The sequence below is a fragment of the Carassius gibelio genome, chromosome B6 (assembly GCF_023724105.1).
Source record: "Carassius gibelio isolate Cgi1373 ecotype wild population from Czech Republic chromosome B6, carGib1.2-hapl.c, whole genome shotgun sequence".
In the NCBI taxonomy this organism is placed as follows: domain Eukaryota; kingdom Metazoa; phylum Chordata; class Actinopteri; order Cypriniformes; family Cyprinidae; genus Carassius; species Carassius gibelio.
The window spans coordinates 6,908,245-6,926,497 of record NC_068401.1 but is presented as its reverse complement, the minus strand read 5'-3'; the positions used below and the strand labels follow the sequence as shown (position 1 = coordinate 6,926,497).

General features: G+C 35.9%; 1 protein-coding gene across 1 annotated transcript; it reads right to left on the bottom strand.

The window, feature by feature from the left end:
• Positions 1 to 852: 852 nt before the first annotated feature.
• Positions 853 to 3,625, bottom strand: LOC127959268 (uncharacterized). Its single transcript, XM_052558331.1, has 2 exons — positions 3,165 to 3,625; positions 853 to 2,301 (listed from the first exon to the last, which is right to left on the bottom strand). The coding sequence occupies exons 1-2, from the start codon at positions 3,514 to 3,516 to the stop codon at positions 1,205 to 1,207; spliced, it is 1,449 nt and encodes a 482-aa protein (XP_052414291.1). The 5' UTR covers positions 3,517 to 3,625; the 3' UTR covers positions 853 to 1,204.
• Positions 3,626 to 18,253: the final 14,628 nt, after the last annotated feature.

The following is an 18,253-nucleotide window of genomic DNA, read 5'->3' as shown; positions in this document are numbered from 1 at the left end:
CCCAGGATCACTGCTAGTTCAGCTAAAAGTGTACCAGTGCGAGCAACAACAAATCCTGATAAATTCATGAGAGAGCATCTCTTTCCTACCTTTCGGGGTAATGCGGCTACAAAGTATGGAAATGAGAAAGAGGCAATAGCTTGTAGCTTTCTGGTAGAAAAAGGTCTACAGGTCTCCCACTCAGGTATCAGGGTCAGCCTGGCAGAACCATGGCTGTCTGCAAGCCCTGATGGCATAATAAATGGTATGGAACTACTGGAAATAAAGTGTCCCGTTCCCAAGAACAACACCACCTCTCTAGCAGACCATTTCACCATAAATAATAGTGACATCAAATTGGTTGATGGCAAGCCTGAATTACAGAAGAACGGAGTCAGGGGCTTCTACAGGCAAATACAATTAGGCATGTTTTGTACAGGGCTGAGAATGGCAAAACTGTTTGTCTGGTCTCCAAAGGAACACATTCTGATAAATGTACCATACGATGCAGAGTATTTAACAGACCAGGTTACTCGACTAAGAGGCTTTTACTTCTCAGTGATGCTTCCTAGAGTAGTGGATGAATTCACTGCTGGACGACTCAAACTGAATGACAAATACTTACATATAGTCAAAAAGGCTTAACCTACTGGTGAACAAAGATTAACCGTCTTAAAAACTGTACAGATGCTGACATGGAGGAGAAATTATTTTTATTGTGTCAAGGCAAGTTTCAATTTTTTTTTATGTATTTGATATTTTCTTGTTTACAGGGTTTACACTTGGAAAGTCTTGTGTGTAATTTATTTTTATTAGATTAAAGTGTATATATGTACATAGCACAAGGAAACAGAATACACACTGAGATGGATTTTTGAGAAGTTCCAATGTCAAGTATTGTTATTAAACACATTTATACATATATGTACATGACTAATGCAGCAGTGTGAGCATCAGATGAAAAGTTAATCCAGAAATGAAAATCTTGTCATTATTTTCTCACCGTCATGTCAGTCCAAACTTGTATAGTTTTTTTTTTCTTCTGATGAACATTGATTTATTTTGGAGAATGTTGGTAACCGGACAGTTGATGGTAACCATTGACTTCATAGTGGAAAAAAAAGACTATGGAAGTCTGATTACTATCAACTGTCTGGTAACCAACATTCTCCAAAATAAATCATGAGGGAGAGTTAATGAAGACAACATTTCATTTTAAAATAACTTATTTATCTGCTTCACGGATCAGATCACCACGCAAATTCACTAAAGCTGCACATATACGCAGAATTTTATCTATCTTTGGCATAAGGGTGATAGGCAAGGTTTGTGATAACACCTTGTATACTTTCAGTCTCCTAATTGCACGTTCAACATGTATCCTTACATTTGCAATCCTGCGGCTACATGTGACTTTTTCTTCTGTTAGCTGCATTTTGTTGGCAAAGTGAGGAATTATCATATTGACTTTTCTTTCAAACAACAAGTCTCTAATCAAAAAACCCCTGTCCACCATCACTTCATCTCCTGGATGGAGGTATTCGAGAATGCCAGAATCACACGTGATGAATTTGTCACTACAGCGTCCCCCATATGCTGCAGATATAAACATTACTAGACCACATGGTGCAATAGCCACTAAATACTTGATGGTGTTGCAAGCATAGTAGTGGCTGTATGATTCAGACCTTGAGTCTAGGTTCCCTGGTCTTTGGACTTCACTTTCACTGCAGTCTAAGATACAGGTAACATTAGGGTAATGTTGCTTGTATGCCTCTGGTGTTGTGGCCCTGATTGTTTCTTTGGGGAGCCATGGTATCAGTTCCTTCAAGACTGCAGCCATGGTGTCAATCCAAAAAGAAATTATCCTGCTCACTTGACTCACTGATATACAGAATCGAATGGCAAGATCTTCTATCAACAGGTTTAATTTCAGCTTCATTAGTGTGAGCAAGATTTGCTGTTCAATTTCAGTCTGGTAAGCCAGATTCTCATGGGGACGCAGAACAGCTACAAGGGTATGAAATGTGTGGAGAGGGAGCCCAGTGTAGAGATTTGAGTCATAGTCATTCATCAGAGTTAGAGGCTTGAATGTATCGCACTGCGTTGACTGGTTTACATAAGTTATACTGTGTTGTCTCTTAATATAACAATGCTCCTCGAAGATGTGGTCTTCACACTGTGTTCCAACAGAGGTAAAGGTTTTTGATGTACAGCTGCTGTCATCAACATCTGTTTGCTTGGGACTGGGGACAGATGCAAGACTCTCTTCTACAGGTTTCATTTCATCCATTCCATGCTGCTCTGGGTTAACACCAGCTCCTGTAAATACAGAAAAGGCATTATACAGTGAAGCATCTAAAATCATATGGGTTATTATATGGTACAGGGTGAGTTTCTATTTTTAGAAAATGGTTAATTACAAAAAATGTATTAACTAATTAATTTTAGGATATAAAATGAAGAATTTTGGTTTAGCACTAACACACTTTTAATTGGCATTGTATGAAAGACAAAATGCTGACTTTCCAAATTTTGTAAACCAAAATGAGTTTATGAACAACTACTTTTAGGTATTATTTTGTTAAATGTTGTGATTTTGAGCTTCAATATGGTGAACTCTACACTGAAAGAAACTGACACTGAAACACTGATATCAGTGCCTTTGTTTTGTCTCAAGATGCTTACCAGTAATGTAATTTCTAAGGCGCGTTTATAAAAAATAAAATAAAATAAAAAAACTTTAAAGTCCTGATTGAACTATGGCCCAATCCTGGCTTAGTTTAAGCCCTGTCTGTAAAACCAAGCCTTAAGGTCCTATACATTTACAGCTGGTAAAATAATCAAATATATACATGAGTCAGAATAATTCAATTAATGAGCCGATTCTATAAATATGTTTTATAAACCAGTGCTCATTTTGTGATTATCATATTTGATAACACTGAAACTACTGCAACAAAATTTAGTTTTCATAACACATACATTAATGCTGAATAGATATTAAATATTGAATACACTTAAATGCTGAATGAAACGCTGGTCTCTTAAAAATGTTTAAATACACATCATGAGAACTTGGTCTTCTTACATACTAAAATGATTGTATCATAAGCTGCATCTTTTCCATTAATTGTGCAGACCTAATAGCACGTTAGCCGTGTAAATAACGTAAATATTCTCACCTTCGTCCGGCCACGTTCGTCGTCTTCTCTTCTTACTTAATGGACGATCATATCCAAGCCAAAGTTCAGGATATGGATTTTCTGTCGTTGGTTGTCTGTCCACAAAGTGGAATGAGCATACATGGACGTTACGAGGCGGGCATTTCAAATTAAGTGCTGCGAGCCAATGTCTTTTACCGTCGTCGTCGGATGGCATCTTGTGCAATTTAAATGGTCTTGGGCATTTACATTCTGCTCTTATTGTTGGCTTGTGATCATAACACTCTTGATCAAGAAAATTTTTGAGCTTCCTATAGCTGTTGTGACAGCCTTTAGCAGCACAAAATTTCCCAGAGCCTCCGCGATTCGCCATTACACTAACGTAACTTGACAGTTGGTAAACGGATTAACGGAAGTTCGAAGCATCCCACAGGAAGTCACTCGCCGCTATGGCGCCCTCCATGGACAAGCGAAGAAAAAGGTCTATAAATGCAAGGCAGTAAGCTGATTGGTTGCATAAATCAATCAGCATGAACCAATCAGTTTGGGCCAAGTCGTTTAACTTTCTGAATATCATCAGTTACTTTAGCAACCCGTCAGCCTGCGCCATCTAGAGTTTCATGACTGAACTATATATATATATATATATATATATATATATATATATATATATATATATATATATATATATATATATACACATATATACATATATATATATATATATATATATATATATATATATATATATATATATATATATATATACATATATATATACATATATATACATACAGTATAGAGAGAGAGAGAGAGAGTATTTGAAACTACCAAGGTTTTTGGAAACTCTGGATTCTCAAGCAGATCTCCAGACTTTTTCTTTGTGCTGTCAAAAAGTTGATGTTAATTTACCTCACTTCTCTTTGTGAGTTGTTGATATTGAAATATGCTGGGCTTGTCAATTTTTCTCTTTTGGAAAGTTGAAAAAAGCAGCATTTTTCACCTGGCCAAATAGTATATGCTGCATGCTTGTCAGATGATGTTTGATGTGTGTTCTTGCTGGCAAGGAGGTGGAGCAGAGGCACTAGACAGGGATAGGAGAGCTGTGGCTCAAATTTATTGAGGTATGGTGGATATTTTTGGATTTTGGCTTACACACATAGACTCTAGGAGTCTTTTTTTCTCTCATGTCCTGCTCTTGTCTGATACAAAGATTAAGGAAAGAGACAGAGCTAGGGGTAAGCTATTTTATTGCACACTAAGAGCAGAAGTGCTGTGCTTTAGGGCACAACAGCAATGGCAAGAGCTCTAACTGGAATCTGAACCACCACGTTTTTGTGCTGTGGTGTGAAACCCATGAAAAGCTGTCAAAAAACACAGATGTACAAATCAATGTTTTGCCTTTAGTGGTCAGGGTGACCATGAAGTGTTGTAACACAGTGTATTTCAACATCTGTGAAAAATAAATAAATAAATTGTTTCAAACTTTGATATAAAATTCCCATTATGATATAAGTTAGTTTAGAAATCTGCTACTTGTCCATAATAGTGCAAATTAATGTTAAGGGTAGTGTTAAAAACTACCATGCTACCATGACAAAACATGAATTGTTTTGTATTGCTGTTACATTAGAAATGTTATACATTAACTAATTGTGATAATACATTTAAAAACATAATTGTTCATATTATTATTATTATACCAGTAATAATATATATTTATAGTTTTATAATAGCTTTAAGTGAAACTCTGAAGCTGTTCATCTCCAAAACAAAAGCAAAATGAAAGCCTGTGTGCTTGTCGGCAGAAAGGATGCACATGCAGTTCCCAGGGAGCCCGTCTTAGATTTGGCTGTTCGTTCCGCATTAGCGTGGGAGCCATCTTGGATCTGGAGGAGAGTTATCACCCTCCTGCTGTTCGCAGCTGATTTGCCTCATGCCACTTATCAGCGCTGCTGCAATCACAGCTTCAGCCAGATTAAGCATTCATCACATCTCTTACTGAAGTTTTATGAAATACCTCACTTTTTTCCCCGAGACCTTGTGCAGCCCTTTGCAATCCACAATAAACTACCATAATGAGCTGCTTTCAAGTGAAATTCGGACCTTTAAGACCTTTGGGTTCATATTCTAGGTGAAAGAACACATTATTACTATACTTTTTTGAGCAGTGTTCCGGAATTTTTTTTAAAGTAACATTGTTTTTTCTGTACCTATAAAGACCTACAATTTATATCCGAAGTGTGGTTCCAAGCATACTCATATATACTCACATATAATCACGAGAATCTTCTGAGAATCTTGTATTCATTTAAGGATAGTGTTATTAAGGAGAGACAATCAGGTTGACTGTGTTCCAGACTTTTAAACAGTTAAAGAAAATGTTTACATTATGATTATTTCAGACAGTTATTTCATTATAAGCACTGGCTATGCTTCCAAGCCTCTCATACACTCCTACAAAAATATAGACTTATGAATTCAAATTCTCCAAATACCCTCAATCTGGAGTTTGTCTAAGCTTTGGCTATTGGGCTGCAGTCCCAAGTTTTTTTTTTCAGTCACTCCAGATCTTACTTTGCAAAGCATTTGTTTCTTTCCAATTTGTGCATTTAATTGAAATTTGATGATTTAGTCCAGGACTTTTTTTTATTATTAATTTATTTTTAACAGTCTTGTGAAAGCAAGACCCTTCAATGACCCCTCTCTCTCTCTCTCTCTCTCTCTCTCTCTCTCTCTCTCTCAGTATTATTCATATTCCCTAATCAATTTCATAAATATACAGTATGTAAAGGTCTCTTTTGTATTAAACTGCCACATTTTCCTCAGCCTAGATTTGGTTATATTTTAGATTAAAGAGTGAATATCACTCATTATGTTAAATAATCGGAGATTAAAAAGCAAGCCTATTGTGGACAAATTTAACAGGATTAGAAACATATTCAGTGCATAATTTTTACTGGGATAAATTGGATGCCTAAAATGGTTCATGAGCTCAGCTCTTAATGTATAAAAGAAGAGCCATAAACCTTGGCCACACATGATGTTCTTTCGATGCTTGTTTTATGCATCCTGCTAATCTGGTTCATATACAGTAAGCCACATCCAGACCACCCACCCTGCTGTGACATAGTATACAAGCTGACAAATCTTTGCGAAAGACACTAAGTGAAACTCTAACTGTGATTTGCAAAGTATCAAGGGCCATTCCCTTACTAGCATGATTTGTCTTGTAAATATAGCTCAGTAATTGCCGTGCTAAAGAACAGCAGCCAAAATAGCCTTCAGATGGTCCAGGGTTGAAGCACACTTCTTATTGCAGGAGCAAAGAGATAAACAACTGCCAAATGGTAAAAATTCAAAGAGTGTTTTGTTCTTCTCAGAATAAGCTATTAACCTTGCACTCTCAAACATTAATTATGAATTCTCTCTGTCACTTGAAGAAGAAAAGTGTCTGTTAGGGCACAAAGTTACACTTGGCATCTTGTCAAAGGCTATGTGAAAGGACCCTCTGCAGGTTTCTGAATTGGGCAAATGGAGCAAACAATGCACTATGCAACTTCATTTTCAGGCGTGTTCCCCGAGGTGCCATTTCTAATTTTTCTTATCTGTGCACCTTAAAGGCTGTCAGAGCGGTGAGCACTGTGCCTCTGTTGTTCGGCAAGGATCGGAGAACTCTCCTGAGGTGAAGGACCCGACTCTGGCATTGAGTCGCAGCGCTTTTGAATTTCATCTACAGCTAGGTCTTTCCTATCAGATTCATTTGAGAGCGGGATTTCAGATGGAAAGAGTAACATTTTACCCTCCCAACTCAGACTGGATGTCGGTGCATTGTGACGTTGTAAGTGTGCTCTGTGATGCCCGTGAATTGCTTTCCTAGGGGATGTCAAGAGGGTAGAAAATTGCAGCACTTTAGCTCGACTTTAACAGGCTTTTCCTCTCTTATTCGAGCTTGCTGAAAGATCCCATTTATTCTGTTATGGAACCTGTATTGCATGTACAAGAGAATTCCTTATGGGTAATGTATGGATTGTGATGATGCATCTGTAGGAAAAAGCATTAAACATAATGATTGACTTTGGGGGGACAGTGCCTCATGGGTATGTAATTAGCAATCAGCCGTGATGAATATAAGGTTTCTGAAAGTTTCCTCGTTCTCACTTTTCATTTTAATTATGAGGAAACAGATGCACAAATTTGTGTAGGAATAGTCTGGAGTATGATTTGCAAACAAATATATCCTGAATGGCAATATAAATATAAATTATATAAGTTTTTAAATTTATATAAAAGATGTGTAATATCATACACATATTATACATATTTTGGGGACGTGTAGGGCCTGTTTGTGTGTACATTTGCAGATTAAAAGTCAAAGGTTTGAAATAATACAATTTATTTTATGTTTTTGAACTAAGTATTTTATATTCACCAAGGCTTCATTAGTTTATTAAAAATACAGAAAAAGTGTAATATTGTGAACTATTAAAATGTAAAAGAACCTTTCTATTTACATTTGTTTTAAAATTGTATTTATTCCTGGCAAAGCTGAATATTCATCAGCCATTAGAAAGAAAGAAAGAAAGAAAGAAAGAAAGAAAGAAAGAAAGAAAGAAAAAAAGAAATATTTTAAGAAGTTTAGAAAAAAGTTTAAGCAATATTAATATGACATTCAGACATATTTGAGTTTGCCCAAAATATTTTGTAATCACTGTATTGATTTTTGAAAATTATTTAACATTTCTGTTTTACCCAATTGTCCAATTTTGCAGTCATGATGTAGTTAACAACCATGATCCAAAGAAAAAACTTTTCCTCTCAGCAAGTGTATGTCTTTCTTTTTTGAAGTATGAAAATTATGGCCCATGATTTACAACCGGTAGTGATTCATGCACCTTTATTGTTGTAAACATAATTGCTTACTTTTGTAGTGTTTCATTACTGGGAACATTGTCTTCCAATCAAATCAGTGACAGCCTTGATAGTTAGAATGTTAGCTTGTTTGTTGTTTATAATTGCCTTTTAATTACGCTCTTCTTGTATGATTGTAATTTCCCTCTCTTCTTTCTCTAACTTTGTAACTTTGAGAAAAAAAATATTTGTTTATATAGCGCTACAGATTCTGATGAAGTAAAGACTTCAATCTTTCTGCCATGAGTCCATAGCAGGGGGAATGACATCATAAGCATTAGCTATGTTCAGAGTGTACTTTGTCTACAGTATGTTCATCTACTTATTTGATCAGATTTGATATATTTTTACAAATATATATATATATATATATATATATATATATATGTTTTTATTTTGGCTGTTCAGTATGTAGTGCATAGTATGCAGTACACTAATATTACATTCTGAACATAGACAGTGATGAAGGGCTATCAAAATATGTTAAGTCTAAATGAATAAACCATGCTAGACTAAACTAACATATACTTGTCAAAAGCGAGAGGTTTTCCCAACAATTAGTTTAAAGGAGGCAAGCTATGTAATTGAGCATTTTGTATTTATTAACAAGACTTTCATATGGCATTTTGAGGTTCACTTGGAGTGCATTTGTGGTTTAAGGCAATGCATGGTGAGTCACTTAAGAAGTGTCTAGAGATAGATCTTTTATTACATACAAACACACACACACACACACACACACAGAGAGAGAGAGAGAGAAATGAGCCCATGAGCATCAGGGAATGAATTAAATATTATAATGCAAATTAGGCCTTTAAACCAGTAGTTCATCAAATATTCTGTATTGTTGGGCCTTGGGAGTTCTAGGAATAACCATATCTTAAATATTAAGCAGAGATTGGAAAGGGTTCAATGAATGTTGTCTGCCATGAACATTTTTAGAAAATAGATTATTAAATAGTCTAGACATGTGTTGTGCATAAAACTATGTTTTGCCTGTCTTTGTCTATAGACAACAGAGACCGTGAGGTAGCTTAAACATCTTTCTCATACCAAGACCTGATAATATTTTAAGCATCTTTGAACTGAGGAAAAAATAATAATACCATATTGCATGCTATACACTGAGTTTTTAAGAAAGTGTATATAATTTTTAACCAACAATGACATTTTTTTTAAATCATATTTGATCAAAAGTGACATTAAAGACATTAACAAAGACATTACAAATGATTTTGATTTCAAATAAATGCTGTTCTTTTGAGCTTTTGCATTCATCCAAGAATCCTAAAATATAAATTAAATATTAAGCAGCACTATTTTCATCATGCATGACAATTAAAATGTTTCTTGCATATTAGAATGATTTCTGAAGAATCATGTGAGACTGAAGACTGGAGTAATTGCTGGTAAATATTCAGCTTTGCCTTCACACAAATAAATGACATTTTAAACTGTTATTTTAAATTGTAATAATATTTTGTTACAATACTGTATCCGTTTTTATCTAAAATCTCAAATCTGATCTAAATTAAATGCAGCCTTTGTGGTATAAGGGACTACTTTTAAAAACACTTAAAAAACAGGAACAATAGTGTTTATTCAGAGTGATTTGCCTTTAGGTGGTGCTGCCGCCAAGCCTGTCTCGTGCCCTCAGTGCATGACGTCTGTGACACCTCCCAGGTTTCATTTCAATTTTCCAAAATGTGTGAGAGCACATTCACAAAAGGAAATTTGTATGTGCCCCCAGACTGCATGAGAGCTTCTGAGGCAGCCGTGCCTAAATTAAACTGTTTACATCTTATACTAAAAACTTCTGTGCTTGAGTACGTAGATATTGGTGGCACTGCTCAATCATTAAATCACTCAGGTGAGAAATGAACTGAATTGCTTTTTTAATGTGAAAAATAAGGGATGCTAATAAACAAAACCATAACATACCCTTGAGTTTATGATAATGAAAGACTGTTAACAATCATATTGATTAACTTAATCAACAGTTAGGAAAAAATCACAAAGTCAGGAGAGGTAACAAACAATAAATGAAAAAAGGGACTTATGTGTATGAATAACATTTTGCAGCCAAACACAAATTAGCTTCTGTTCATTATTTTAGCTTCCATAGCTAAAGACTCTACTGTCAGGGGGTCTCCCCTGAACATCATACTGACTCGAGGGCCCCACCCCGACGAGGAAAGGGGGGCATCGCCCTCTGTAAAAATCGCAATCTGGGCCCCCTCTCCCTCGCTGGGCCCTTGGATTCTTCCTAACCTCCCCCTCCCCCGTTAAGGCACCCCAGTCTAGAATACACTTGAACACTCTTATATCACTGTTGACTGCATTAGAATAGGTAAGATAATGCTTATTTGCTTTAAGCAATATATGATTTTAAGTATATAATTGGAGAATTATAGTATATTGTAGTTTTTGTTGTTGTTGTTGTTGTTGTTTTATGTTGTATTGCTGTATTATTTGACCCGAGGTTGTTTTAAAATAGTAACAGGCTTTCAAGCTCTAAGTTCACATTGGCTATTTATTTTATTTATATGTATATATATATATATATATATATATAGAGAGAGAGAGAGAGAGAGAGAGAGAGAGAGAGAGAGAGAGAGAGAGAGAGAGAGGGTTATGGAGGTCATCTGTGGTCCATAATTTTTCTACTAAGGTCTGAGGCCAAAAACATTGTGCAAGGCTCATCTCTTGGTGACACTTGATCTGCATTCGACAACTTCTGATTTGACTCAATCAAATACAACCGTGAAAAGCAGTACATGTTTGTGTTACTGCAACCCCAGTTTACAATAACTAAGTTTTGGTCTTCTTTCAGCTGGTACCCAATCATTTTAATCTCAGTGGGGAATACCCTTGACATCTTTTCTGATCAAATTTGGTGGATTTGGTTTGAACTATGTCATTTTCTGAAAATGAAGATGCAGAATACGAGTTGCTCTACAGTGTGTCTGTTTAACAGGAATATCCTGAGAATTAAGAATTAAAATTAAAAGCTGCAGTAGGTTCAAGGTTAATGACTAAATTTATATGTGTGGCATAACAAAATAGCTAATTTATTACTTTATATATGACAACCTCATATTTCTTTTGAAGTCATTAGGTGTTAAAAATAGAATAATTAAAGATAAACATGCAGCTCCCAAACAAAGTAAAGAGCATGCAGTTTTTATGCTCAAGCCTAAGGCAAAGGTAGCTCATATAGTCCACATGGCAAAAGCCATCAAGGAATGTATCAACACCTGGGTTATAATGTAAATGAATAAAAAGCATTTATATGCAAGGCTATAATTTGCAAAAGTGCCAATGATGATCAAGTATGACAAATAAAATACTCGCCAATGTTTTGATGTACTCGCCAATGCATTGTACGGAGCCACTAGAGGGACATAGTTAGCTGCTTGCTAGCGGTTGCCTTTTACATAACATAAAATGTAACTTACCACATAAACAGAGAGAGTTAATGAAAGATGACTGATAGGATGATGGTGAATAATTTGCACATCCTGAGCACTACTGACAAATATCTGATCTCGTGAAATGTGTGGTAGATAGTGCCACTCTGTAGTAAAGTATGCTACGTGTGAACACAAATCTCGAAAGTGAAAGTAAAAAAGCCAATGCACATTTATAAGTGATTTCAATGTCCTTCATGTTAATAAAAGCTCCCTGATGCCCGCAATTTTTATAGAGAATAATTACCCAATGGCATAGTTGTGAAAGAAAGAAATCTTTTGTTGTATATCGTTATCGTTCCAAATCCGTAAGACCTTCGTTCATCTTCGGAACACAAATTAAGATATTTTTGATGAAATCCAAGAGCAACACAACTACCTTGTTAAAGGACTTTTGAATTCATTTGCAGTCACAATTATTACACAGTAATATAATGCATTTCTCACTGTTGCTTGTCCCTAGTTCAGATGTCTTCAGAGAGCAGCTCATATTCTTTGCATCTTTTGCAATGCACCCAACAAACCCAAGTGTGTTTAAAGTTTTGGTGCTAAATCCAAGGGGACAAATACTTCAATAACAGTGAAACTGGCATCTTCTCTCTTCACTGATGATGCAATCCCCAAAAATACAATGATAAAAGAGACCAGCAGTGGGTGGATTCAAATTGATCCAACTGAACCAGACTGAAACCCCTCCCCCTCCCCAACACTCTTATTTCTTTGTGCATCTTTCACAGTTGCATCAGAATAAGAAAGTTTGATTTTTATGGTACATATGATTTGCAAAATCTCAATTTCAAGAGGTTAATTACTTCTGATATTGACCAGCTGAGGTAATCATTGGACTCAATCACTTCCGGTGACTGACGCTAGAGTGTTGTCCTCTTCTGCCCTCCCCAGCAGTCAGGCCTCATTGCGGATTCTGCAGAGAGATCAGTATTTTAATGGGCTATCATTAGCTTCTCTTCATCTGCTCAGTGAACGCGAAAAGAGGGGGTGTGGGTGGTGCTGGAACCAGAAAGCCAAGGCAGAAGTGACGACTTGCTTGACCATGAAAGAAAATTAATGGGACATGCATGGGTAATGAGATTACAGGGCTGTATCTCGCCGACCGGAGAGCAAGATCACCAGGTACTCCAGTTTAGGAATGCATGGACAGGCATGTGCTGCTTTAAACCAGAGATGCAAACAAAGCAGGCTATGCACATATGTGACAAATCCATAGAGGTATGTTCGCAGCGGGTGTCTGTGCTCATTTGATGATCTGCTAGACTCTCTTTCTCTCTCTCTGCTGGCAGTATGTTGGGAGTGTGACAGGGCAGGCTATTGGTCGCAGCTGTCTGGGGTTCTCTGAGGGCCCGTGCCATACGGTCGGCATGAGAACTAGAGTGGCCCGAAGTCCTGTAGGATCATTCTGACCATATTCTGCATCCATTCTAGCAGTTAATATCAAGCACAGCCTGTCGTGTGGCTTGTTTCCCAAGGAAGAACCGTAAAAAAGATCAGATTAGTTGTAAATTGACTTGGAAATGGCACAAAAGCTGTTCGAGAATAAAAAGAGTGTTTAATGCGGCGTGCATAACTCCAGAAACCAAACCCAAGGGTTAGTTCATGGAAAAAGGACAATTCTGTTAATTTACTTGCCTTCATTTCATTCAAGACCTGCGTGGAAACTATGTATGGAAATTCAGTAGGACTACATTGACTGAAAAAAAAAAAAAAAATTCTTCAATTTCAATTGTAATAATATTTCCCTATATAGCGTATTTGCGGGACTATAAATGTGACTTATAGTCAGGAACCAAGAGAAATGAACCAAGAGAAAACATTACCATCTACAGCCAGAGGGCGCTCTATGCTGCTCAGTGCTCCTGTAGTCTACCACTGACATTTCAGTGATTCAGTGTAGTGGAATAAGATTGCGGGAGCTTAGTGAACTTGCTTAACGTTACCGGTAACTGACTCGCTGGCTTGTTATGTTAATTTTTAGCCTATTCAGCCTCCCGGCCGGGTATGTTCTTTATCCATTTGTATAGCTAACTGTTTTATGTTAATCTATTATGTTAACATACCGGGCACCTATTCAGCCTGTTGTTCATTGTACTATTGTGTACCGTTAGCTGAATAACTTGCCTTTCCAAATTACCAATATCTGTTCTTGGTCTTGGATTTTGTTAAATAAATTAAGTTAATATTTCAGTTAATAGTTTTCAGTTGTTTTCAGTGGTAGGCTACAGGCGCACTGAGCAGCATAGAGCACCCTCTCGAGGCTGTAGACGGTAATGTTTTCTCTTGGTTCTTGGTTCTAAATAATTGTGACTTACAGTTCAGTGCGATTTATATATGTTTTTTTCCATGTCATGATGTATTTTTGGACTGATGCGACTTATACTTAGGTGCGACTTATAGTCCGAAAAATACGGTAGATGTTTTTACATTTAACTTATATGTACATTTATGCATTTGACATACACTTTTATCCAAAGGTACAGTGCATTCCGGCTATAATTTTTTTTTTTTTTTTTTTTTTTGTGCCATTCAGAATTTAACTAAATAGGTGCAGTATTAGTGTGATGCAACAAGTGTAGTTTCTCAAGACAAAAACATCTGTCTTCCTCCATTGTATAAATTACCCTTATAAATGTTCTTTAATTCCTGAACTATGGGCAGCAACAGGCAAGACAATGCACTGACCTTTGAATATTATGTGTTACTATCCGTCCTATCAATTATTTATCACGCTGCACTTCGCTGCAAGCCATTATCCCATTTGATATTGCAAAGGTGGGGAGAAATAACAGCTGTGCTTTTTTCCGCTTATGTGTCGCCTGTGTCTGTCACTGAGACCTGTAGGGTGTGTTCAAAAATGAATGAGTTGTGCTTACAGTGTAAATAAGCAGTGGGACGACACCGAGGGAAGTTTAGAATGCAAACACCTGCTGTTGCTGCTTTGATTGGTTGTTTCTGTGCAGCGGATTGCTTCCGATCCCTGAGCTGGGTAGGGTGCCGGCTTATCAAATACTATGTGCACACACAGTCGTGTTCCTTAAGTTTATAGGATTGATTTTGTGTTTTGTTTTACATGAGGCTGGATAATGCAATAGTTGTATTTGAACTGTAAGCAATTCTTGCAATTTCTAATATTGGTTTCCAATTTTAACGTAAATATTCAGCATCCTTACTCCAGTCTTCAGTCTCACATGATCTTTCAGAAATCATTCTAATACAGTATTTTGATTTATCATCAGTGTTGAAACTGTTGTGCTGCTTTATATATATATATATATATATATATATATATATATATATATATATATATATAATTTATTTATTTGAACCTATGATACCACTTTCTTTGATTCTTTGATAATAAAGACGTTCAAAAGAACAGCATTTATTCAAAACAGTCTTTACAACAACTTTTTATCCATTTAACACATCCTTGAAGAATAAAAACATTATTCATAGAAAGAAAGAAAGAAAGAAAGAAAGAGAAATTACTGACCTTAAACTTTTGAATACAATTGTAACACAAAATTTAGATTTTAAATAAACACTGTTCTTTTTAACTTTTTTTTATTTGTCAAAGAATCCCCAAAGGTTAACAGGTCCCTAAGTTTTGCTTAAACAGGATTTTCTCAAAATATATTTTGAGATTTATTGTACTCCATTTCATTTAATATTAAATATATAATTTATACTGTAAATACTGTATAAACATATAATTCTAAAATGTACAAAATACAAATTTTCATGTCAATTTTAATGTGATCATCTTCATAAAACAATAAGGAAAAAGTTATATGTAGTAGGCAGTGACTAACTCTTATTCTAAGTTTTTAAATTGGTAACTTGGGTGGGTTCAGTCTCACATATTTGCTGAATATCATTTGAGGCTTCTTTATGTTCAGGCTAATCGGTCACCCAGTTGTTCTAGGGAGTTGACGTTATCCAGAATAAGTTTCTCTGTATCATCTAGCTTTTTCTCGGTTGAGGAGATATGTTTGCATAAAACATTGACAGACGTATCAGTTGCATCTACTTTCTGTTGCAGGGAAAGCGTTATGTTGTTGATAACCCCTTCACTGTTTCCAGCTATCAGAGCATCTGCATCATTAGTTGATGCCATGCTAGGACACTTTGCTGTTGTCTTTTTCAGTATTGTTTGGAGAATTCCTGCGTTACTCCATGATAGTGATCACAAACCAGACAGAGACGTGTTCTGATTTTGTTTATTACATCTAGTCAAAGTTTGTGGACATTATACTTGAGACCTTGTCAAATACATTCAGCTTACTCGTCTCACTGCATTATACCTCAGAGTGCATCATGACCTCACTTCAGACTGTGTCTGTTTATCTCATGTACATTTTCTACAAGCTTGGTTGGGTTTATCTTGCCAGGTAATGTCAGAAAACAAGCGTTCTCATCCACTGATCTGTAATCAATGTTCTCCACTTTATTTCCCCCCAATCTGAGACAGTGCTGGCATAGAGGAATCTCTTTTGGGACTGAGAGGATTAAACAGAGAGCGAAAAACCTGGGCCATCAATCACAGTGTCACTCCAGCATAGTTTTACGACGGATATATCCCTAAACAAGCGCAGCGGCTCGTCTGCTTAATTGCATGCCCCAGTGCTGATAGCATAGGAGTAATTGATTGGGGTATATTAGGTTGGCCTAACTTGTGTTCGCACTTGTCTCACAGTCAGTTCCTCGTCTCTCACCGTGGCCCGGTATGGTCTATTTTCTGCACTGCATCAATATTTCATTTCAGCCCATTTTTTCTTGGAAAGGATTGTCATCTCAGGAAAAGGTTGGACCTGTTTTTGATTATCTTTTTTTTCACATGTTTCTCAGTGAAGATTAGGATGACTTAGACTGTCACAAGTATATATGTGTGCTGTCAAATGATTAATCATGATTAACCGCATCCAAAATAATAGTTTATGTATACATAATATATGTGTACTGTGTATATTTATTATGTATGTACACATACAGTTTATTTTTTTAAAGTATTTGCATTTATATACATTTCTATATTTATATTCTTATATTTTATATTATCTAAATATTTAAAATATAAACATAACATATTTTTCTTCAATATATACTGTACATGAATGTGTTTGTATTTATATATACATAATAAATATACACAGTATACACATATATTATGTAAACAAAAACTTTTAATTTGAATTCGATTAATGATGTGACAGCACTAATATATGTATATTAATTTAGTTATTTTTTATTATTTATAATGTGTGTGCATGTTTGTGTGTATACATATAATATTTGTAAATTAATTATATATTTTTTAATTAATTAATTGTTATTTTTCTATATTGTAATAAATTTTTACATGGCCAATTTTCTATCATTTTATATTTTCTTTTATATAAACTAATTATTTTCAACTTGTTTTACATATTTTAATTATATTGATTTATTTGCTCATTTTTAATTGTTAACTTTTTATATAATTATATACAAATGTAATTAAATATACATGTCATTTTTACACATATTATAGAAATACAAATATAATGCACTAAATATTACATTATTATATTTACTTAAAAATAATGCATATTATATAATAGAAATGCTAATATAATTCACTACATTGAATAACATGATTTGTATTCTGTATTTTAAAATGTGGTTAGGGTTTGTAAGTTATTTCTTGAAGATAAAATGTTGAGGTGATTCATTTTTCTACTGCTTCTATAGAATCAGTTAATTTGATGCCTCTTTGGAGCATAAACCCGCTATTATAACACTCCTTTGTTAATTGCAATTGGATGAATCCAGAAAATGACAAAGGACAGTACGGTCAATGAGATACTAATTCAACATTTGTTTAGCACAATGCAGTAATGTTGCTCATGTTGCTAATTAATTAAGAAAATCAAGCATTTTACAATCAGGAGTCCATGGTTTTGCCGAGAGTGCACGTGGGAGATCTCTGGGACAGAAAAGGTCCAAAACCCCCTGAGCTCACAAAGTCAACCTTGTGGCCACAGGAAGAGCAGAGCTATAATTCATGTGGTTGGAAAGTGGACACCATATGAGCTCAAGCTCCAGTAGTGTACTGTAATTCTGAATTAACTGTGTACTGATTACATGCGTCATCTTTATTGCAACAGGCTAAATCAGCAGTTTTGCATGTGCTTCCAGATAATCAGATACACTCACGCTTCTCCTGCTCACAAGGTTCAGATATGAGACAGCGCAACCACTGGTGGTCTACAGAGGATATCTCATTATGTAGAACTGAGCTCGGGGTAGCAGATCCCATGCCTCACTGCTGAGCTCATTCCAGGATAACACTACTAATGAGCTCACGTCTTCCCCCTGCGCTCATGCTGAGATTGCTGGCAGCGTGTGTGCGTAATGCGTGTGTCTCGCTCTCTCTCCATGTTTCATCACAGGATCAGAGAGAGAAAGTAGGAGTCGAGACCCCTGAAGTGAACGGCCTCAGTCTCCCGGATGCGTTTTCGCTGTGCAGTTGACATGCTAACCCAATTGTGCCTCCAGGATACATAATCAAACGAGGCAGTCAGACACTGGCAGAAATGCAATGCAAATAGCTAGTTCTCATTTAAAGGTGCTAACGTCGCCACATCAGACGGCACACTAACAACCCATTCAATGACCGACTGATGTATATTACTCTTAAAAATGGCAAGCGCGGACTGAAATTGCCAGTTCCAATTT

What these genes read in the sequence shown, in the direction of transcription:
- LOC127959268 (XM_052558331.1), bottom strand. Translation starts at nt 3,516, where the DNA reads ATGGCGAATCGCGGAGGCTCTGGGAAATTTTGTGCTGCTAAAGGCTGT. An exon ending in ACGAACGTGGCCGGACGAAG is followed by an intron (nt 2,302 to 3,164) that starts GTGAGAATATTT and finishes CTGTATTTACAG; the next exon opens with GAGCTGGTGTTAACCCAGAG.